Source organism: Poromitra crassiceps (genome assembly GCF_964638095.1).
Source record: "Poromitra crassiceps genome assembly, chromosome: 1".
Lineage (NCBI taxonomy): Eukaryota > Metazoa > Chordata > Actinopteri > Beryciformes > Melamphaidae > Poromitra > Poromitra crassiceps.
Window position 1 is genome coordinate 101,768,482 of NC_139623.1, and position 23,289 is coordinate 101,791,770.

At 42.0% G+C, this 23,289-nt stretch overlaps 1 protein-coding gene across 1 annotated transcript in view; it reads left to right on the top strand.

Moving 5' to 3' along the window:
• LOC310776356 (unconventional myosin-XVIIIa-like) overlaps nt 1-23,289 on the top strand; it is a gene marked incomplete at both ends in the record, with an annotated part of 121,333 nt that overhangs the window by 49,374 nt on the left and 48,670 nt on the right. The window contains 13 exons of the mRNA XM_083636552.1: nt 4,623-4,710; nt 5,712-5,818; nt 5,912-6,088; nt 7,037-7,247; nt 7,360-7,502; nt 7,632-7,732; nt 8,037-8,100; nt 9,871-10,015; nt 14,026-14,196; nt 15,310-15,400; nt 18,768-18,960; nt 19,953-20,039; nt 22,890-23,028. Of these exons, the coding sequence (XP_083492678.1) occupies nt 4,623-4,710; nt 5,712-5,818; nt 5,912-6,088; nt 7,037-7,247; nt 7,360-7,502; nt 7,632-7,732; nt 8,037-8,100; nt 9,871-10,015; nt 14,026-14,196; nt 15,310-15,400; nt 18,768-18,960; nt 19,953-20,039; nt 22,890-23,028 (1,717 nt within the window). The remainder of the gene's footprint in view (nt 1-4,622; nt 4,711-5,711; nt 5,819-5,911; nt 6,089-7,036; nt 7,248-7,359; nt 7,503-7,631; nt 7,733-8,036; nt 8,101-9,870; nt 10,016-14,025; nt 14,197-15,309; nt 15,401-18,767; nt 18,961-19,952; nt 20,040-22,889; nt 23,029-23,289) is intronic.

Consider the following 23,289-nt stretch of genomic DNA (forward strand, 5'->3'; position numbering starts at 1 on the left):
GACTCGTGTAAGCAGCTATCATAATGTGCTTGCTTGTTCATGTGCATAATGATATAGGCTACTGCTGGCTAGGAATGTTATTCTCTGGATGATTTTAGCAGATTGATTTTAATCTCTTAAGTACCATTCATAAACACTGTCTTGAGTTGTATGCTAACTGGTTTGTAATTTTTTCAGAAAAGCCTGGCATGAATGAACTCTTGTGACTGGTTGATTTGAACACCCTTTTGACAATTTAACAGCTTTAGCTCACTGTCTGTGTCTGCCTCTTGTTGCCTGGCATTACATTCTTAATAGCATACACTTCTTTGTTATCAGGTACAGAGAATCAGCTATTGATCTAGGGTAGAGCGATATGAAATCCTTTTATTTTTTTCCAAATTCGGTTTTATTTTCCTCAAATTCAGTTTTTTCCATTTTAACACATTGAGTGCCACAGCGCTTCAGTAAAATTGTCTGCAGCCTGTGCCAGATTCACTTCCATTCAGTTGAAAACAGCTATAGAATTTTTTCTATTATGGCTATATTGACGGGGCTGGACTTTAATGAAACATTGAACACTCCTGCTTCTTCCAAAGAAGAAATTTTGTTTCTAGACAGTTCCATTATGAAATGGCAGCCTCTGAAAAAAGTGCACTTTCAAGGGTTTTCTGTCGTTTTGTTTTACTTTCCAAGATATAGTCACTTTTATGAATACCTTTTGCACTCTAATTTCGAGCACATTCACTGACTCTGGCTGGTGTTTTCTGATGTGGTGGCGTGGTGCGGTTTCTGTGCAGCCTGCGTGCCCCCCCTCCCCCCCCCCCTCTCCACCTCTGAGCTGCGGGCTCCTCCCACACGCACAGAGTTTGTTTTCTCGACTCCGTTTTTGCCCCGGACAGATCCCAGCGCGCATCAAGGAAATGATGCGCGCTGGCAAACGCGACTGAACGAAAAGGCTTGGCCGTTCGGCTTCAGATGCTGGCTTTCTGGCAGGAAATCGTGTGGAGATAGATAGAAGCATAAGAGCTCAGTTGTGAGCGCGGATGCAGCCGAGCCCACTCTCCGCTGCAGACAGAGCAATCTGTACGGCTCTGGCTGAAGCATGCATCGGTTTCCTCTTTGATCACGGCTTTCTCCGTTTTCTCCTGCACAAAGTAAGGATCTGAGGTGGGTGGGGCAGCTTCCGTGACGATGTTTAAGGTGGCGCCGTGTGATCCCTTGAAGGGATTCATGCTCACTGGCTAGGTACGACCTTAAACAGCAGAATTATGGAATAATATGAATTATGATTTTAGGACGTCCACAGACGTCCTTGGCACTCCTCGTTACTTTTTTTAGGACGTGCACAGACGTCCTTGGCACTCAATGTGTTAATTAATAGGACTTAGGAGCGTTTTTTTTTTTTTTTATCACTTGGCCCTCTCAGACAGCCTCTTCGACATGTTTCTCAAGTTGAAAACTACGTTGTGAGGTGCAGTTAGGGTCCCACGCAAGACCGACCTCCCTCTCAAAACACCTCAATCGAAAACTGAATCATTTCTCTAGACGTATTTTACAATTATGAAATCATTTAGGTTACAACGATCATTAGATCTACTTCTTATTTTGATAATTAGCCCTACCTTTATCAATTTCAGCCAAATTATGGAAAATTCTGCAATATTCCATGTTTTACAGTTGATTCAATTTTTATTACCAAATTCCATGATTCTATCCGTTTTTTCCGTTTTGCGGAAATCAGGCCCTAATTTAAGGGTAGGACAGAAATATCGATATATCGTGATACTGCCTCTTGCGAGTTGCAATACATTATTGATACACTGACTGGCGCCATATCATGATTAGTGAAAAAAGAGTCCCGCACACTGCAAGTGTTGCAAAGTTGCAACGCACCTGTCCTGAAAGATGTGCGGAGTTTTTCTTCAAATGTCAAGCCATATCATGATACCATATTCTGATACACTGGCACATATACCGTATATACATAAATATGCAGACACTGAAATGTGTCCAGGTTTACATTAAACAAGTTGATTATGCTTGTTAAGCAATGCAATGTGTATCCTTTGAATTCATTTATGTTTGTTTTTAGTTTTTGCTTTCTGTAAACTCAATTTGCACAGATTTAAAAGATTTTAGTGAGGCATTATTTTGTACCCTTTCGTGGACAAGTTGCAGTAGTATAGTAGTATGCAATTTTTAAAATGCACAATTCCTGCTTTTTGCCTTTTTTAGGGTATTTTTGTCTCTTCAGTTACACTATCAATTATCGCAGAATTGCTGTATCGTAATACCATCCTTATCGAGGGCCAAGAATCATGATAGCATCGCATCGTGAGTTATTCTGCGATTCCAATGCCTACATTGGTTTATTTTGCCCTTTGGCATTGTTTGACTATTTGGCATCAGACACTGCCAAATAGTCAAACAATGCCAGTGATTGTTTGCCCTCTCAAAGTATAGAGCACTGAAAGTCAGACACTTCTCCTCATGTCTTCTCCTTGCCTTCCACTCCTGCTGTCTCATGTCCTGTCCTGTATCTCTCCTTCTGCTTTTCTGTGGCTCGTTGGACGTTGACCTGCTGCTGTCCTCTTTGCTGCTTGCATGGCTAGCCTGCCAGGGGCCCCACATCCTCGCAGGTACAGCCTGCCTTGTCCCATGTCTGTCCCTGGACTGGCGTCACCTCCTCAGCCCTCTTTCAGGGTGCCTTATACAGTAGTGCTACATTGTAAACTTGTTCTCCTTTATTGACCCCTCTCTGGCCTACTTTGGTTGTGCTGGCTTGCTGTCTTTGCCCCCTCACCCCTCACTACATTTCTGTCTGGGGTCATGCAGAGGGCCTGGAAATCCCCTTTAACATGACCTAACCCAGTGGGTCCCAAAGTGGTGTCCCCAAGGGTCCTTGACCGGTTTCCTTGAGGTCCTCAGTAAAGTTTAATTTTACTACTAGTGGATTCACTGAACACATTGAGAGAATGTGTAATGATTACTGTTTTGATCATACATTTCACCCAGTTTTGTTTACCCCAGCGTAGTTATGCCGTTTGACATGACTGTGTCGCAGCCATCTTATTAACTGTGACTGTTCATACGGCAACATGTATATACTTTGATGCATGTTCATACTGTATATACTGTACTATGTGGCCTGATCCCTGCTGATTAACAGCCACATACTGGGATTCTGCTATGCTGAGGCACTTGAATGAGTGAAATCAGTCTTGTTGCATTGTAATGTATTGTCTTGTTTTGACTCTGAATGCACCATGACCTGCATTGCATGATTACACTGTTTTGCCTTGTGCATTGGTTTGGTTTGTATTTGTTGTTTTTTTGTTTGGCTGCACGGTGACCTTAAGAAAATGTATTTTGTTTCACTGTGCACTTGTGAATGACAGTAAAGTTGAATTGAATTTATTTGAGTGTTGAAACAAGTCAATGGAGTAACAGCGTTCTCAGTTGCCTCCTGCTCCTTCCCTTCTCCAGTCTAGGCTTGTTGAGGACCCAGTGGCCATCCTACAGGCAGCACACGCTGCAGCCACTCAATGGAAGGTCTGGCTATTCCTGACTGTAGTTCTGGTTGCATCTCCCCGTGTTTCAGAGTGATGTTTGTTTCAATAGTTTTCCTTCTGTCTATGATTAACTAGTAAAAGTGGGGGCCAGGATGGCCTAGTAGTTTGTGAGGTCATCCCCTCACTGGGTTCAATCTCCCTGTCAAAATATCCCTGAGCGATTTACTTAACCCATTGTTCTTCAGTTAGATTGATTGAATTCCTGGATATTGTGCCCTTTTGAGTTTGCTTGGAATGTTTATTCTGCTATCTATCTATCTATCTATCTATCTATCTATCTATCTATCTATCTATCTATCTATCTATCTATCTATCTAACTATCTAATCTATCCTAGGTATCTTTCCTGTAACATGTACAGTAGTTAATTTGCACTGCATGTGTCTCTATGCATGACACTCCACACTCATTTGATTTGACTTTGTGTTTCCTATGTGTGTAAAGATGTATGTGTATTTCTTTGAAATCCCTGCTCAACTTGGTATTCGTAGAATCCATGTGATACGCCCACACGGTGTGTGACAGAGTGTGGCATGACTACCTCTATTGTTAGTAAGAGTGGGCTGTGATGAAACAGCCTCTCTCGCCTTCATGTGTGGCCTTGTTATTGAACAAATGAAATGCACTGATAAGGACCCAGAACGTGCTCAGTGAGCTATGAAGGGCTCTGAAAGGGAAAGATGGGAATTGTAGTTGTTCTGTGGTGGGCTGATGGCTACAGTAAATGACCTGATGACATTAATGCTGTAAGTGAAACATGGAAACGGACCATCACCCACATGGCTCCCACACGTCTTGCCTGAATGTGTAGTAATGGGAGGCAGTGCTTAACCTGAAGCATGATTGGGGGGAGGGGGAACTCCAGTGTATGCATGTACAGTATGCATTTAAAAACAGAATATGAACTTTTAAGCATCAGTTTTTCAATAATAATTATATTTTGTCAATCGTTCAGTGCATTGATATTCTAAACGCAGGAGGTTACTTCACTCCTTTATTTTCTAGTGTTCAATATGTTGAGACTTTTTGTTGTTTTGAAGAGTTTTTCTCACCTTGTTCTTTCTGACAGGGGAAGACTGAGGAGCAGATAGCTGCAGAGCGGGCCTGGTACAACACCGAAAAAGTATGGCTCGTCCACAAGGATGGATTTTCCCTGGGTTAGTAAAGACATCTAAGTTCAGCTTACTTTGTGTGTCGGTGTCTGGGCGACATTTGATTGTTGGACAAACTACTGTATAGAAATGGAGTTTGATTTTCAAGAATAGACAAATTGTTTGATTTAATTAATGCTGACCTTTTGTTTCATTTTTATGGAACTTGTGTTTCCCATACATAAAGGAATTTGTGGCGGGCCGCCACAAAAGGATTTGGACCGCCACAAAAGGATTTGGACTGCCACAAAATGATGTTGACCAATGTTGTTGTTTTTACAGTGCACCACCTGAACGCAACATGCAAGATATCCGCTGAATAAGTGTCCAATAAATGTTCATGTCATTCTGGCCAATACTTCTGTTATAGAATTTCTAATATCTTTCAATAATCTATGATTTAGCTGCTAAATTGTCAAATACCGCCATCTGCTCGCTACCCAGGCACTTATGTATGTACTTAACCTAACTAACTTAACCTAACTATCAGGTGTGCACAACATTGTCAGCCTAAACTCTGGCTGACACCCCAAAAACCTACAATCCGCTACAGAAAAATGTATATTGTTTGTTTATTAACTGGCCCCTCGCCTTCTATCATTTCACGAAAGTGGCAAAGCAAGTTGAGTATCCCTGACCTATAGGGAGAAATTTAGTTTGTCATTGTAAACCCACAGCACAGTAATGATGACATGTTCTTACTTAGATCTAGCCTTTTAATTTTGCTCTTAAGCTTTCTCAGAGTACACCAAATTCATGCATTTTACTTTAAAATGTTTAAAAAAATCTCACGGGGGGGCATGCCACCGCACCCCCCTAGGGGGGCTGCGGTCCCCCACCCCCCTAGGGGGGCTGCGGTCCCCCACCACAAATACTCAAAATCCTGTGGGAAACACTAAGGAGGATTCATCCGCTACAGATGCTACAAATGTTTGAGATAAGATGCTATTTTTGCACTCAGGTCATATTGTCTTAATAAACCAACTCTCCTCTTTCTGCTGATGCAGCCACACTCCTGAAGATGGATGCAGGCAGTCTGCCGGAGGGTAAGGTGAAAATCCGACTGGAGAGTGACGGATCACTGTTGGATGTGGATGAGGATGATGTGGAGAAGGTATTTATTGAATCATGCATGAGCTATGAACTTCATTCATTCCTGATGATGACACTGGGTGACCATATGACATCTCTTGACCCTGAACTTCAGGCAAACCCTCCGATGTTTGACCGAGTGGAGGACCTGGCCTCGCTGCCCTATTTGAATGAGTCGAGTGTGATGCACTCCCTGCGCCAGCGCTACGGCGGCAACCTGGTCCACACCCACGCTGGGCCCAACATGGTGGTCATTAACCCCATTAGCGCCCCCGCTATGTATTCTGAGAAGGTATGCTGCAGTCTGTACACATACTAGCACACCTCTTATGGAATAGCACAACACAAGAAAAGATCATTAGAATGAAATACACTTGCAAAGATGGAAAATCAGGTCCACTTTATTTTAAGTGTAAAATACTGATGGGTGCAAGGTCCGGTCTAGAACATGACTGATTGTTGCAGCCGGCGCATTTCCTCAAAACTCAGATGCTGGAAAAAAGTTGCTTGTCACAACACTCGTTTGACGACTTATTTGAGGGAATGTATTAATGATGTTATCTATCACATCCGCTATTTCTATTGCTCTTTGAACAACTCGGGATATTTATCGGCGAGATTTTTGGCCAAGCTAGATGTGATTTGCTCCATTCGCCTGCCTGCAGCTTTGAAACATCGTTTACAGACGGGCTATGTTGTATCTGTGTCAACAACATAACGGTGGGAGGGCGCTGGGAGGATTATACCGGAAGAAGCACCCATATTTCACATAAGGCATCATGGCAGCTAGAAATAAGGTGGATAGGATACTAGAAATCTTGCGCGCTACGCGCACTCGATTCCCCTGCAGCTCGGCTGCTGCGTGGCCTCGCCTGCTCTATTGGCATGTGCAGCACACAATTGTTCAACTTCGCATCACTGACATCACTCACTGATGACATCACAATTGCTCGAGTGACCATCACTGATCACATCATGGAGTGCTCGAGTGACATCACTCAGCGCACAATTGCTCAACTTCGCATCACTGATGACGTCAGTGAGTGATCAGTAGTGAGAGAATAGTAGTCACACATTGACACACACACACACACACACACACAGTCACACATTGACTGATGATGTCATAGACACTGTGACATCATTACTGACAAAACACCACAAATCTCACAATGTGGGACCAAAATTGCAGACAGACAGAAAAACCCAGCCCACTTACTCCCTTCTGTCTTCCCATCAGGTGATGCACATGTTTAAGGGCTGTAGGAGGGAGGACACTGCCCCTCACATTTACAGCATGGCCCAGTCTGCATACAGGAACCTCTTGACCACTCGCCAGGACCAGTCCATTGTCTTGCTGGGCAAGAGTGGCAGTGGCAAGACTACCAACTGTCAACATCTGGTCCAATACCTGGTCACCATTGCCGGCAACACTAGCAAAACCTTCTCCAGTAGGTTTAAACTAATCCAAACTCGTTCTTTTTTGTATTCACTATACAGGACATTACAGACATCAATGTAATTTTCCCCCAAATTACTTTATTTCTCCTTTGATTCATGTAGCAGAGAAATGGCAGGCTGTCTACACAGTTTTGGAGGCATTTGGGAATGCCTCCACTTCTATGAATGGGAACGCTAGTCGTTTCTCCCATGTTGTCTCCCTGGACTTTGACCAGGCTGGCCAGGTGACCTCAGCCTCTATCCAGGTACATATAAACTCAAAGCCATTGGAGCGGTCCAACCACTGAACCTCCTACTACACACACTTACTGTACATATATGAGTTCAGATGAGATATCAAAATCGTAATATCTTGTCCTCTTCTGTCCTTTCAGACCATGCTTCTGGAGAAGACGAGGGTGACCAGAAGACCGGAGGGAGAGTCCACCTTTAACGTGTTTTACTATCTGATGGCCGGAGTAGACAGCTCCCTTAGGTTAGGCTGAATTCTATACTATCATACCAAAAACACATTACAGTCCATAGTATATAGTCTGTTTACTGACACCACATAGGAGATTGGAGGCAAAATTGCACTTGTGATTTTCACTGGATTTTGTATTTCTTATTTTGATACATCGGGTGAACTATTGCTGCTTTTGGGGAATACTTTGTTGTGTGCCAGACCCAATACCCCAATTCATCCCTCAAGTCACAATGGCTGAGGTACTGGCAGGCACCAGAGACATTGAATCCTCTGCCTTGTGTTCATTGTGACTGATAACTGGTTTCTTCATCAGAACTGAGCTGCACCTCAACCACTTGGCTGAAAACCATGCGTTTGGAATCGTGCCACAGGCTAAGGTAAATACAGCTTGTTTTTGGGAGACTGGCCCGTTGGCCCAGCTTGATACAAATAGGGGAATTGACTATGTTGAGTGATGACTAGCATTATCTCAAACATGAGAAAAGTAGAACTAGTAGCAGCTATATGGCTATACGGCTACATCTGACAGTGGGTTAAGGTTAGGGTTTTGTGCAGGAGATAGTGTGTGTGTGTGTGTGTGTATGTATATGTATATGTATATGTATATGTATATATATAATGTGTGTATATATATATGTGTGTATATATATATATATATATATATCATCATCATCATCATCAGTATATAAATGGGAGTAGAGCAGGGAGAGAGGGTTGGAGAACGTTTTATAACTAAAAGGCCAGTCTTCTTAATACTACTACAGAGTATTCACCAATATGTAGCCACGCCCATTTGACCCGGTTGTGTGGTTGTGTCACGACGTCCGGCTAAAAAAAAAAAATCATCTAACTCTGAATTATCTAATAATTTAGCCAATTGTATGTAACATACGAAATAAAAGCAAACGGCAATGTCTAAGAATGCAACGCCATGTAACTGGCTCGTTAATTCTCGCATTCAACGTTAACGTCTGCGGGTCTTATAGACGTAAGTGAGACTGAAAACCATCTGAAGCTTTCTATGTTCGAGTCCAGGTATGTTTTGTACAAGGACGTCTCTCAGTGTGTTGCTGTTAACTGCCCATTCCGTTGTTTTCTTTTTGTTGATCTCATCTTTTTCCTCTTCGACTTGATTTGTATCACTCAGACCGCAGCTGCGGGCGATGTTCAACGCATTCCTGCTCTAAAAACAACTTTCTTCTTCTGACGTTCTTTTGTATTTCACGCCGTGACCACCGGAAGTGTTAACACAACCCAGAAGAATTTGGCCCAGCCCCACGTATGTGAATATGCTAAAGAAAGAGTCACGCTCAACATGGAGCACATGAGTGAACAATGTTAGTGTGTTCTCATCACTTAAAGGGGCCGTAATCTATGACTTCTCATCGACAAGTCTCTTTTCCTTTTCTTTCACCCCCTGCCCCCTTTTTGCCCCCCTCCCCAATTATACATGGCCAATTTTTCCCCCTGCTGCCCCGGTCCCTGCTCCACCCTCTGCCAATCTGGGGAGAGCCGTAGACTAGCACCATGCTTTCTCCGACACATGCGCAGTTGCCAGCCTCTTCTTTGCACCTGACGAGGAGCTTCACCGGCAGGACGTACAGTAGCGTGTGGGAGGATCACGCTATTCCCACCAGTTCCCTTCTCCCTTCGACCCCAACCAGGCGCCCCCGACAGGAGGCACTGGTGCAGTGACCAGGGCACATACCCCCAATCCGGCTTCCCTCCAAAAATGTGAGTTCACGTGACCGGCTGGTTTACCAGGCTACGCCTGACCAGACCAGAGGTAACACGTGGGTGCGAACCTGCGACCCTCGTGTTAGTAGGCAGGGAATTTACCGCTACACTACCCGGACGCCCCCTCATCGACAAGTCTCTGACACAGTTTAAGGTGTCCTGGATCTGACAATTAATTCAGTCACATTCAGTTACATTTTCACAATAGAGGCCAGTACGTCTTGGTTAGGTTTTCATCTTGTGCTACAGGACAGTAAAAACCCCATCTATTGCACCTTTAAATGGTAAGGTGACCAATGGGTCAATCTCCCCAAAACTTGGTGCATTCCTTTAAGATCTCTTGTGAGGACTTTATCAAGTTCCAGAAACAAACCAAATACATTTGAATGTGTGTGTGTTTTATCTCCCAGTCTGATGACAAGCAGCGGGCCTCCCAGCAGTTCTCCAAGCTTCAAGCGGCCATGAAGGTCCTGGGCCTCAGCGTGGAGGAGCAGAGGGCCTTCTGGCTCGTCCTCGGGGCCATCTACCATCTCGGGGCTGCAGGAGCTACCAAGGGTAAGACTGAACACACCAAGGGCTTTGCCATTCTATAGCTGCATTACTTATTCATGGGAGTCATATTCTGTATGCTAACATCTACAGTATATAGTAATAATAAAGATACACTTAGATACATATAGATTTATATATGTCTAATACTGATAAAAAAAAAGGCATATCAAAATAATGACATTCAACACTTTACACATATTAGTAAACATATTTTGACACATTTTTATTTTTATTTTATTTTTACACTTAACAGACACTACAACAACATGGCAGCAATACATCCTCACACAAACAAAAGACAAAAAAAAGACAAAAACTAGAAATAAAATAACCACTGCCACTCCTCACTGGAGGAGACCCTTTCCCACTTTGTGTCGTGTTGCACCCTGCAACCGCCTGCAGCCACAATCCTCTCCAAAAGAAATTGGCCTTTGACATAATTACCTATCCAAATCTAGAATATTATAGCTGGACAACATAGATATTATCGCCATTATGAAGTGCTACTGTCAGTCATCAATGTCTCTAATATGTCAAAGTCAAATTATATCTTCTTAATGCCATTCTTGCCATTCAATTGATATGGTATGATGTAGTGTCCATCAGTAGAAGAAAGAGATGCAGTGGATAAAAGCAGGTTTCTACACTGTTCTGTATTATTTGCTAGTTTGTCGGTCTGTATTGCACCCGTTAAATTTAATTTACACTCAATTGTGTATGTGTGAGTTTAAGGAAAGGGTCATTCTAGATTTGTTCATTTTCAAAGAAATATAACATTCACCTTAATTAGAAACCTTCTAAACACTATGCTCATTGTCAATGCATGGTAGAACTGACTATAAAGTAACATTATTTTTGAGCCATAATGACACTCACCGACGTGATGTCAAGTCGGCACTAACTTAGTGTAGGTAACAAGTTCAGCCTGATGCAAGACAGCTGTAATCCACATATATGAATTATGCATACTTTACTTTTCAAAGACGTTACTGCAGAAGCTGTCAGGATAATCCACAGCAAATTAAAAGTTATTAATAAAAAAAGAATAATCCACAGCAGATGAGTAGATGTTTTATACAGTAGCTTCATGTGTTAATCAGAATAGAAAAAATTGAGAAAAGGTGACTGTATCATTATCTAGGATAATTTGTTGATCAGGCTACATTTTCTGTTTTGGAAGTGATAGCACTGCCACATATAAATAAAACATCATACAGACATAACAAGATCCCCCTAGTGAGACATCACAGATTAGTCTCAATCTCTGGTTTTATAGTTTGGTTTTATGGGAGTTGGTCATGCTCACAGAAGTGTTTCGTTGGGTTGGATCTAAGCAGATTTATCGAAAAAGAAGTTGTATCTCAAGGACAGCAAAACACCAGCCTGATTTTAGCCTTAAGTCAAAAAACAACAAAACATCTTACCTTGTCATAAGAAGTCATCAGGGGACTCATAGAGGCAGGAAGATTTGTTTGTAGATATTTGGATGATGAAATGAAAAGCAAGACGTTTTGATTGTTTTCTTGCTGTGAAGGAATAGACATGACTTTAGAAATGTATTTGCCTCCCATTTACAGTATGTACTTTCATTCCAAAATAAGATTCACCATTTGAAAATGATGATTGTTGGCACGAAATTGATGTGGTGTTTCTCTTATCTTAAGACCCTTGCCTACAAATAGTTATTTTTACGGATGGAATCATATGGAATTTTGAAACCTTGACTCAAATTTCATGTGACAAAACCTTTACAAAATACACAGTTTTGGAATGAAAGTCTTATTTATATATCTAATGTTGAATCTGTTTTGAATCTTTGTTTATGATGTTTTTTTCTGCTCTCTTTAGTCTATGATGTACAAGTTGAACAACACAATATTATTAATTTTATTATATTTGATTGAAGAATAGCTTCATAATGTTTTTGTCTGCTTATTGTTACTCAGGAAATCAATTAACTTGATGCAGGCCTCGTCTAGTTTCTGTTTTGGAACTTGTTAATGTACAATATACAATTTACAAGAAACAATAGCATGAATATTCTCCCCAGTAGTGATAGTAGTGATAGTTGCAGGCAAGAAACAATAGCATGAAGATTCTCCCCAGTAAGAAACCATAGCATGAAGATTCTCCCCAGTAAGAAACCATAGCATGAAGATTCTCCCCAGTAAGAAACAATAGCATGAAGATTCTCCCCAGTAAGAAACAATAGCATGACGATTCTCCCCAGTAAGAAATAGGGATGTCACGATACTAGAATGTCTACTTCGATACCGATACCCAGGAAAATATTGATACTCGATACCATTTTCGATACCACGCGGCGGGATGACAACAACACATCAAGAGGCATAAAGAATAAACAAAGACAGATGGACGCTTCTCCATAATCTAGGCCTGATAAAACTCATTAAAAACTTTGACCTTACACAGCAGATTAGCCCTAATCTAGTCATCAGCCTATCAGAACACTTTGAACTTGTTGAAGCAAAAGATACCAACCAATGACAGGGAGGGAGAAATCAGTGGTATGTTTGATTTTTCATTAAGAGAAAGCACTGCTGATATTGATACAGTTGCAAATGAGCATTGTATCCATTTCAAATTTTTAGTATTGATACTTATCGATACTATCGATACCTGTTGCAAATGAGTATTGTATCCGTTTCAAATTTTTAGTATTGACTTTTATCGATACTATCGATACTTTTGACAACCCTAGTAAGAAACAATAGCATGAAGATTGTCCACAGTAGTGATAGTAGTGATAGTCCAGTAGTGATAGTTGCAGGCAAGTCCTTGCCAAATGATTTTGAGTGTTCCCCTCCAGTGATCTGTCATAGAAACAATTTTAGAATTTTAAGCAATGAATGCTTCAAACTATTGGATGACCGCTGGTTCTTTGTTAATAGGACCTTTGTCCTCCTGGAAGACAGTTCTCATACATTCACCTATAGATGAAATATCATGTTCATTGGCCATGCAACTAGATTATGTAGCACAAGAGGGCAGCAAAGATCTCTATCCCCGTGGAACCAGTAAAAGTGACCTGACATGAAATGAGCTTGTATTATTTTCTCTATACACATTCTATTAATGTCTTATACGTGTAGACAGAAGGAAGGCTTACTCCACTATGAGTTTGGGTCCTTTTTCTTTATAATTGTATTGATTTATTGATTTATTTTTAAGTAACCCAGTTTCCCCTTCTTCATGTGCTTTGCTAGCTGATATTTGCATTGTGATAGTGAATGTCTACAGTATCAAAGACAATATTTTAATGTCTTTTCTTTTATTGTCTTCACAACCATCTTGCTTATCATAATGAAAGATATGGGAGGCTTTTGCTGATGAAACAGATAGTCAACCATTCTTCTTTTGAAATCCCCCAGTTTCTCTCTTATGTCTTAAGAGATAATACTCCATGGTGGATTAAAGCTCATATCTGCATATCACTCAGCCACTAGATTAAAGAGAAACCTATGTTTCCCAAAAGAGGTCTTTATGTAAATCAATTAATTGCACTTGATAATAATATGAATTGTATTAAATTTCAAGTTGATAAAGGATAATCATCACTGAAAAAATAGCACAGAAGTTTTCTGATCTTTTTGAACATCAGACATTAGAAGCTTTTCGTTGTAGAGACTTGTGAGAGGACAGATGAACAATTAACAATTAAACCCTCTCTTCACAAAATGGTTATACCCATAGATTCTAGACTAGAGTAACGCACCAGGTGGTCAGAGTGAAGTGGCATGCCTACCAACAGAGATGTGTGAGCAAAATCCCTCCCCCCCCCCCCCCCCCCCAATTGCAATTCCATGTATTCAAGCCACCACTATTTTGAGTGTGCTGTTAGGGCATGTTCTCTCCAGCTGTGTTTGTGTCAGCTTGACCAGAGACATAATCCTACTCTGTCAGAGACAAGATTGTCAGAAAGCTAGCAGGCTAGCCACGCGCCTGGGCTGCTTGGCAGAGGGCTAATGGAGGTTTTCCTGCACGTGTCTCAGCTGGCAGGAGACAGTTTGCACGTCATGAGTGGGCCCAGAAGGCTGCCTACCTGCTGGGCTGCACCCTGGAGGAGCTCTCCTCCTCCATCTTCAAGCACCAGGCCAAGGGCACCCTGCCCAGAGCCAGCAGCACCCGCCAGCCTGCTGACGAGCATGGCACGGGAGACGCAGGTACTCTACACACATGTCTAAACACTCTCGCCCCTTCACTCCAAACAGCCTTGCTCTCTGTCCCTCTGTCACTCTTCCTAGTGCTACACACACACACACACACACACACACACACACACACACACACACACACACACACACACACACACACACACACACACACACACACAGACACACACACACACACACACACACACACACACACACACACACACACACACAGACACACACACCTCTGTTTGCTCATCAGCTGGGGGAAATTGCATGCCCTGGAGAAAGTAAAGCTTATCTTAGTAATGAATACCACAGCTTTACAATGGCTACTGACAGATAAGTACACACACTATATCAGGACAAGCAATTTTGGATCTACTCTTCATTCACTGTCCTTGAAATCATAATTGGCTCACATTGATTTTTCACACATGTGCAGTTCCTCTGACTTTTATCCAGACCACAGCACACTTTGAAGGGCGTGAGGATACAGGTAAAAGTCTATCACAGTTAGGGATGGAGAGAATTGACCTCTATTTCACCATTGCGGTATCTTCCCTCACTCACAAGCACACAGACATAGAGGAGTGTATACACACACACACACACACACACACACACACACACACACACACACACACACACACACACACACACACACACACACACACACACACACATATATATATATACACACACACACACACACAGACACATCCCCCCCAAGCACCTTTAACTCACTAGCTGTGTCACAGATAGAGTGGAATGAATTAGGAAAGCTGAACAGGTGGCCGTTGCCATAAGGCACAGATGTGGGTGTGTGCAGTTGGATCTGAGCAGTTCTGATATAACTGTGTGTGAAAGACACTGATTTACAGAGAACATTTCAGAGCTGGTTGGATACCCTCTGCCATAGGGCTTAATGTCGCAACTTAAATGTGCTGCCATTGAACATCCTATTAGCAGCAAATGTAGCGACCATAGTTTTTACAGCCGAAAATCCAGAATTCTCACTCTATCTTATAATTCCAACGCTTGTTCTGTTTTTCTTTTTGATGGTACAGATATTGATGTTTTACTAGCTGTTTTCTGTTTGTGTCTGGCTGCTCCTCGTACCAGGATCCAAGGCTACAGCTATGGAGTGTTTAGAGGCAATGGCATCAGGGCTATACTCGGAGCTCTTCACCATCCTCATCTCCTTCATCAACCGGTTAGTCTGCCTGCTCCTCTATGCTTAGCAGACTGCAGCTGCCACTACTAGCAAACAATTAATATGCTTATGTGTGTCTCTTGACAAAGATGGTGAAAAATCCTGTAAAGTGAGGACATGTTGATTGTCGCTGCTCCTCACTTATTTCCGGGGGTATTTTAATGTTAGGACTTTGTTTGGGGCACAATGTTAGATGCACAGTACAGTACGTTAGTTTAGTGTAAGGTGCGTAAGGTCACGTTTAGAGTTTAGTTGTTTGGATTAGTACTTGGTTTAGTAATTTGGTTTAGGTTTAGTTTAGGGTAAAACAAAAAACAAAACAAAAACAAAAAGAGGATTAGTTTAGGGCAGTGGCCATAACTTCGAGGTGAATTTATGAAGCCATTCTCTCGAATGGCAAGGCGCCACGTGCCGGTCCGGAAGTGACATGCATTGTTCTCTATGGAAAAATGACCTGACTTCTCTCTCAGTCTGTGTCTTAAATAAACACGTTCTAAATTAGTTTATTGTCTGAATCAACAATTTTAAAGTCCCTGGAAACCAGAAATATTTTATTATTATTTAGCATTTTGAGTTCATCACATCACAGGAATCTATGTTAATAAGCCACCAGCCAAATTTGAACGATGATGAACGTCGCAAAGTATATAAATTTAGGTTTGACAGTCATGACAAAAGTCATGAGAATCAATTAGATTTTAGAGTGTATTTTCTCCCGTGGACTGTGTGGGCATGTCCCGTGTGTGTGTGCGTGCAAGACTACAGGTCTCCGAGAGAGAGCGCGAGAGAGAGGGAGGGAGGGAAACGGAGAAAGAGAGATGGAGTGCGTGTGTCGAACACACACACACACACACACACCGTGTGTGTGTGTGTGTGTGTTCGCTTGTTGCTCGGAGAGGGAGAGACTGTTGCTGCGTCTGTACAGTGCTACTGTGTGTGTGTGTGGGTGTGTGTGTGTGTGCGTGTGTGTGTGAGTAACCTCGCGTCACCAGGCTGTGTGTCGAGCGCTATGCTGCCTGCTCTCTCTCTCTCTCACTAGTCCAGAGAGAGAGAGAGAGAGAGAAGGCAGCATAGCGCTCGACACACAGCACACAGAGTGGGAGGGAGACAGACAGACACTGAGCGAGCGCTGTCACTGGGGGCAAGGAACGGACAAAAGGAGAAGGGCGAGTTGCTCGCGTGTACAAAGGTTATATAGAGCTCAGTGTTTCCCATACATAAAGGAATTTGTGGCGGGCCGCCACAATAATATTTTGACCGCCACAATAAGATGTTGACCAAAAAAAAATAATAATAATAATAATAATAATAATAAAAAATATATATATTTTTTTACAGTGCACCTGAACGCAACATGCAAGATATCCGCTGAATAAGTGTCCAATAAATGTTCATGTCATTCTGGCCAATACTTCTGTTATAGCATTTCAGTCTGGAATATGGAATATCTTTCAATAATCTATGATTTAGCTGCTAAATTGTCAAATACCGCCATCTGCTCGCTACCCAGGCACTTATGTATGTACTTAACCTAACTAACTTAACCTAACTAACTATCCGGTGTGCACAACACTGTCAGCCTAAACTCTGGCTGACACCCCAAAAACCTACAATCCGCTACAGAAAAATGTATATGGTTTGTTTATTAACTGGCCCCTCTTCTATCATTTCACGAAAGTGGCAAAGCAAGTTGAGTATCCCTGACCTATAGGGAGAAATTTAGTTTGTCATTGTAAACCCACAGCACAGTAATGATGACATGTTCTTCATAGATCTAGCCTTTTCATTTTGCTCTTAAGCTTTCTCAAAGTACACCAAATTCATGCATTTTAAATATCACGGGGGGGCATGCCCCCACACCCCCCTAGGGGGTCTGCGGTCCCCCACCACAAATTCTCAAAATCCATGACGTCATAAGCTCCTGCATTTTAGCACCTCGCGCACTGCTCTCTTCAATGAGGAAGTGGAAATCCAGACCTTGTAGAAAAGTGTCGATTTTAAGGCTTTGAGTTGAAAGTAATGTATCATAATTTCTGAGCCACACAATTACTAACATAAGACCCTAAATAACATAGAACGTTTTTGTGGATTTTGGTTTCCTTTAAGTCTTTTTCATGCTCTCATGGGCTCAGTTTTCGAAATTATGGCCCCATTTAGAGTAAAAGGTGATAAATAAGACTTTTGGGGCGTGGCTTCTTTGATTGACACAAGCAGGAAACCGGGAAAACTGATCACAACAACAGCACAGCCAGGGCAGGGTAGCCCTAGCCTAGCAACATAGCCGTAGATTAATAGTAAACTACCAGAAAAGCGTTATCTTTATGATCTTTTAATAATGTTAGTAGACACACGTATACACAGTATAGATCCCCGTTATGAGGTCAGTTTATCAAAATAACACCTATATTGAAATCGGATTTTAGAGGACCGGGGTAGCGACCATATAAGCCGGCTCCAGAGCTGATCACCTGGACACATTTTAAGTCAGTGATGCTTTGGCGAAATTATCTGATAAACTGGTCTGTGCGCCTCTGTGGTGATTAGCTAATGTCTTCGTAGCATTGTGATTATGATTTAATTCATTATGGAAGATAAATGTTGGTTTAACATACATTAAACATTGGTTTAAAATAATTCCCTACCATACATGTAAAGTGACGCTTCTGGGCAGACCATTTGGGCATAACATTATGTAATGTGACATGAGATCACTTGGGCATAACATTATGTAATGAGATCACCACATTTCAATAAATATAAAGTTTTTGCATATTTGAATGCTGCTGGTCGTTTGTTTAATTTGTTCTTCTGTCAATATTGGACATTTAAAGCTGATACACAATTGTCTTGAGGTAATTCCACCAAGCTCAGTAAAAAATATGACAATCTAATGTGTCATTGATTATTGGAAAACATACTTTATCGATAGAACTCAACATAAGATCACTTATGTTGTGTAACACTTGACACAATCAGATGTAACTTTTTCACAGCAATAGTGTACAGACCAGCCCACCATGGTCTGGGAAAGGAACCATTGTTTGAATTATATCAAGATATATGTTGCATGGTGTATGCCAAATTGTTACAGATATCACCATATTTCATTTCAATAAATATAAAGCATTCGTTGATTTGAAGCAGGCTGCTGGTCGGTTGTTTCTCCATCGTCATGTCCTCTGGTCCAATCTTCGGTTCGTGTCATAGTTCGTGTTCACTCGACATCAACAATCTTTATTATATATCACATCTGATCATTTTATCCAATCACTGTGTGCGGGCGTGTGTGTGTGTGTGTGTGTGTGTGTGTGCGCGCGCGCGCGCGCGTGTGCGTGCGTGTGTGTGTGTGCGTGCGTGTGTGTTTCAGGGCCTTGAAGTCCAGCCAGCATTCCTTGTGCTCTTTGCTCATTGTGGACACCCCCGGCTTCCAAAACCCCCGGCTGGCTAAGCGGGAATGCGGCGCCACTTTTGAGGACTTGTGCCACAACTACACCCAAGAACGTCTGCAGACCCTCTTCTACCAACGCACCTTTGTTCAGGAGCTGGAGAGATACAAGGAGGTAAAGACACATGGAGTGTATGCAGTGCACTGTGCATACAGCCTCAGTCTGTTTCTTTTTTCTCCAGCTGCTCTCTGTTTCTACCCATTCTCTCGGATATATCAACTCCGATAGGGCACACGTTCATACATCAGGTACACTATCCCTCCCACCTGTCACAAGCCGTGACAAACCCAAAGTTGTTCATGTGTTCCACCGCTATATCAATGATGTCGGTCTGCACCTCTCCTGCCGAGATCAAAGTCAAGTCGCTCACAACTGCCTTTCTTTGGGAGACACACCCAGCTGCACAGCAGTGGTGTTTCTCCCTGATGAACAATAACAGCCTCTTATTTCACTCTCTCCCTCCTGTCCTCCCAGCAGTTCTGTCAGCCCTTCATACCTGGGCAGAATCATCCCTGCAAGCACAACATTCATCAGCATATTTCCACCTTTGAATTAACTGCAGGATTACTGTAGGCATTTTTTCTCCTTTAAGCGATCCATTTTGCTTCTTGTTTCTAGATTCGATTACTGCAATGCACTTCTCTCTGCATGTCCAAACTCTACACTCAAAGATTCTTACTCAGTCGCTGCAGACTAACACGAACCTTCTTACTCAGTCGCCAGGAGACTAACACGAACCGGAAATCACGGTAATATTACCATTAATACTGGGAACAAGGATCCTGGGATTTCCCACCCACATTCCCACCCACATCTTCTGCCTGCGGGAGAAAGGGAGAGGAGAGAAATTAATACATTGCATAAATCTATGTAGTGTAATGCTAAATCATCTGCATTTTTGAAAATGTAAGAAGCTGGAAAACTGTCATGTAAAACTAGGTCAAACCAATTGTCCAAGATAGTTGGACAATTGCACTCTCAGAACAGCCTCAGTGTTAATCAGCTAGCAGACATCTATTGTAAAAATGTTTTTCTTTTTCCGTTTAATCAACATCATCATTAGCCATTGAAACAGCCCGCCAATCTGCCTGTCTATCTTCATCCAGGAGAACATCGAGCTTGTTTTAGAAGACATGGAGCCCAGCACATCTCTATCTGTAGCTGTGGTAGACCAAGCATCAAGCCAAGCGCTGGTAAGAATAACATTTAAAAGTATCTATTGTCTTCATTTATGCTTTTATATATTTTATGTTTCACACTTGCATAGCCACTTATTTTCCCTTGATATTTGCACACAACAAATTGGTATTGTATACTAAGTTAACTCTGAATTCCTCAGCAGCTCAGAACACCCAGATGACTCACATCCCTTTCATGATCAATATTCACACAGTAATCACCGGAAAACCTTTATTCAAGATACTTTCATGAATCACAATGAATCTGTCGATAACACACACACACACACACACACACACACACACACACACACACACACACACACACACACACACACACACACACACACACACACACACACACACACACACACACACACACTGAAAGTTCTGTACTGAATATCAGTAGTTAATCTGTTGGGCTGTGTTTTTAGATATTGAAAGGTGTTGTTTGGCAGAGACAAGAGGAAAGAGAGGGTAGGAGCAGCAAAACAAAGGTTAGAGAACTGACTTCACGAGGAAAATCCATGTTTAGCCTTTGCAGCCTGTGATCTGTGTGTTTGGAACGGCTTTATTCTTTAAAGGGTCTCCACTCTCATGTCATCAGAAGCAACAAACCATAGTGCTGAAGTCCAAAGGCAAAAACCACTGGCACTGATTCTTCAAAAAAGAATCGAAAGCTGACTCCAAAAGATCTGCTTCTTAGAATGGAAAAGACATTTTGATCAAAGATGTTTTTCACTCACCCGATGCCCGATGCCTGTTATCACAAACCGTTGTAATGCTCAGTTAAATACAAGCCTCATAGCTGTCATATGTCTCCTCCACACTGACCATCAGTTAAATACAAGCCTCATAGCTGTCATATGTCTCCTCCAAACTGATCATCAGTTAAATACAAGCCTCATAGCTGTCATATGTCTCCTCCACACTGATCATCAGTTAAATACAAGCCTCATAGCTGTCATATGTCTCCTCCAAACTGATCATCAGTTAAATACAAGCCTCATAGCTGTCATATGTCTCCTCCAAACTGATCATCTGTTAAATACAAGCCTCATAGCTGTCATATGTCTCCTCCAAACTGATCATATGTTAAATACAAGCCTCATAGCTGTCATATGTCTCCTCCAAACTGATCATCTGTTAAATACAAGCCTCATAGCTGTCATATGTCTCCTCCACACTGATCATCAGTTAAATACAAGCCTCATAGCTGTCATATGTCTCCTCCAAACTGATCATCTGTTAAATACAAGCCTCATAGCTGTCATATGTCTCCTCCACACTGATCATCTGTTAAATACAAGCCTCATAGCTGTCATATGTCTCCTCCAAACTGATCATCTGTTAAATACAAGCCTCATAGCTGTCATATGTCTCCTCCACACTGATCATCAGTTAAATACAAGCCTCATAGCTGTCATATGTCTCCTCCAAACTGATCATCTGTTAAATACAAGCCTCATAGCTGTCATATGTCTCCTCCAAACTGATCATCAGTTACGGTAAATACAAGCCTCATAGCTGTCATATGTCTCCTCCAAACTGATCATCTGTTAAATACAAGCCTCATAGCTGTCATATGTCTCCTCTAAACTGATCATCAGTTAAATACAAGCCTCATAGCTGTCATATGTCTCCTCCACACTGATCATCTGTTAAATACAAGCCTCATAGCTGTCATATGTCTCCTCCAAACTGATCATCTGTTAAATACAAGCCTCATAGCTGTCCTATGTCTCCTACAAACTGATCATCTGTTAAATACAAGCCTCATAGCTGTCATATGTCTCCTCCACACTGATCAAGTGGCTTGCTATAATTCTCTCTGGCTGAAAATATACCATTTAAATTCTTGACTTTGGCACGAAAGCACCAAATTGAAATTGAACGTACGGCAGCTGAGATGAGTACTGCACTTCATTTCAGCAAAAACAATTCCAAGTCAGGTGTTTAGCTGGTATAAGGTTGGACATTAGCAGATACAATACACAACAGCCACCTATTAAAGACACTGCTTTGTGATGCCCACCTCTGTGTTGCACGTGGCTTTCTGTCCTCATGCTAATTAATTGGATTACCTTTAATTGCCGACTCCTCAACCACTCTATTCCTACATGAAGGACTGCAAATGCTTTAGAAACTTTGAGCCTCTAACTCTATTAGAGCCAGCCTGTCACCACTGCCTCAAATCTGCAACATGCACAAGGCAGTATTGAGTGTTGGAAGGTTGATTGTCAGAATCTGTCTTTTGCAGTATGCAGGAGACAGACAAACAATGAAAGCAGAAATTTCCTCTGATTTATGGACATGTTCCCTTCACATTCATGAGTGGAATCATCTAGCTTGGAGGTAGACCTATACTGTAGTAATGAGTAAGCAGTCTATGGGCGAGAGTCTCACGATACGTTACATTACGATATGTAATGAATCACATTGGTAAAAGAAAGCTAAAGGCCCTTGTAACAAGGCAGTTTTCAGTTAGTTTTTCTTTGCACATTCAGTTATTTATTTTATTTTATTTGTGTATTTTAGACAGACCTGTTAGAAAAGAGTGAGTACAGTATGGATGCCAGTCTTGAGTTGTGCTGAATCACATGGGTAAGATGTGTAAACCAAGCTTAAGGTCCTCGGGCCAGTTTTCTGTTTATTTCAGTGGGTGAGTCATCATTCCTCCTCATGTACTTTTATTCTGGAGGACTGCAGGTATAAAACACTTTGTGTACTCACTGAGGGTGCAAGAAGAACCACTAACGTACGTGTGTGTGTGTGTGTGTGTGTGTGTGTGTGTGTGTGTGTGTGTGTGTGTGTGTGTGCGTGCGTGCGTGCGTGCGTGCGTGCGTGCGTGCGTGCGTGCGACAGGTACGGACACTAAGAACAGATGAGGCACGGGGCCTGTTGTGGCTGATGGAGGAGGAAGCCATGCAGCCTGGGGGATCAGAGGAGACACTTTTGGGACGTCTCTTCAGCTACTACGGCCCTGCTGAGGGAGAGAGTAAAGGTGAGGAGAGGACACACACGCACGCGCGCGCGCACACACACACACACACACACACACACACACACACACACACACACACAGACAGCTAATGCAGAGCACATGACAAAGATATTCATAAACTAATATGAATCTGGGACTCTATTGAAAGTTCCTCACTAATAAAAAAGGAGATATTGAATCATCCAAATATGATTTACATTACAATTATCAATATTAAAAATCTACAAATTTGCTTCAGATAACCTTTCATCCCTGTTGTTG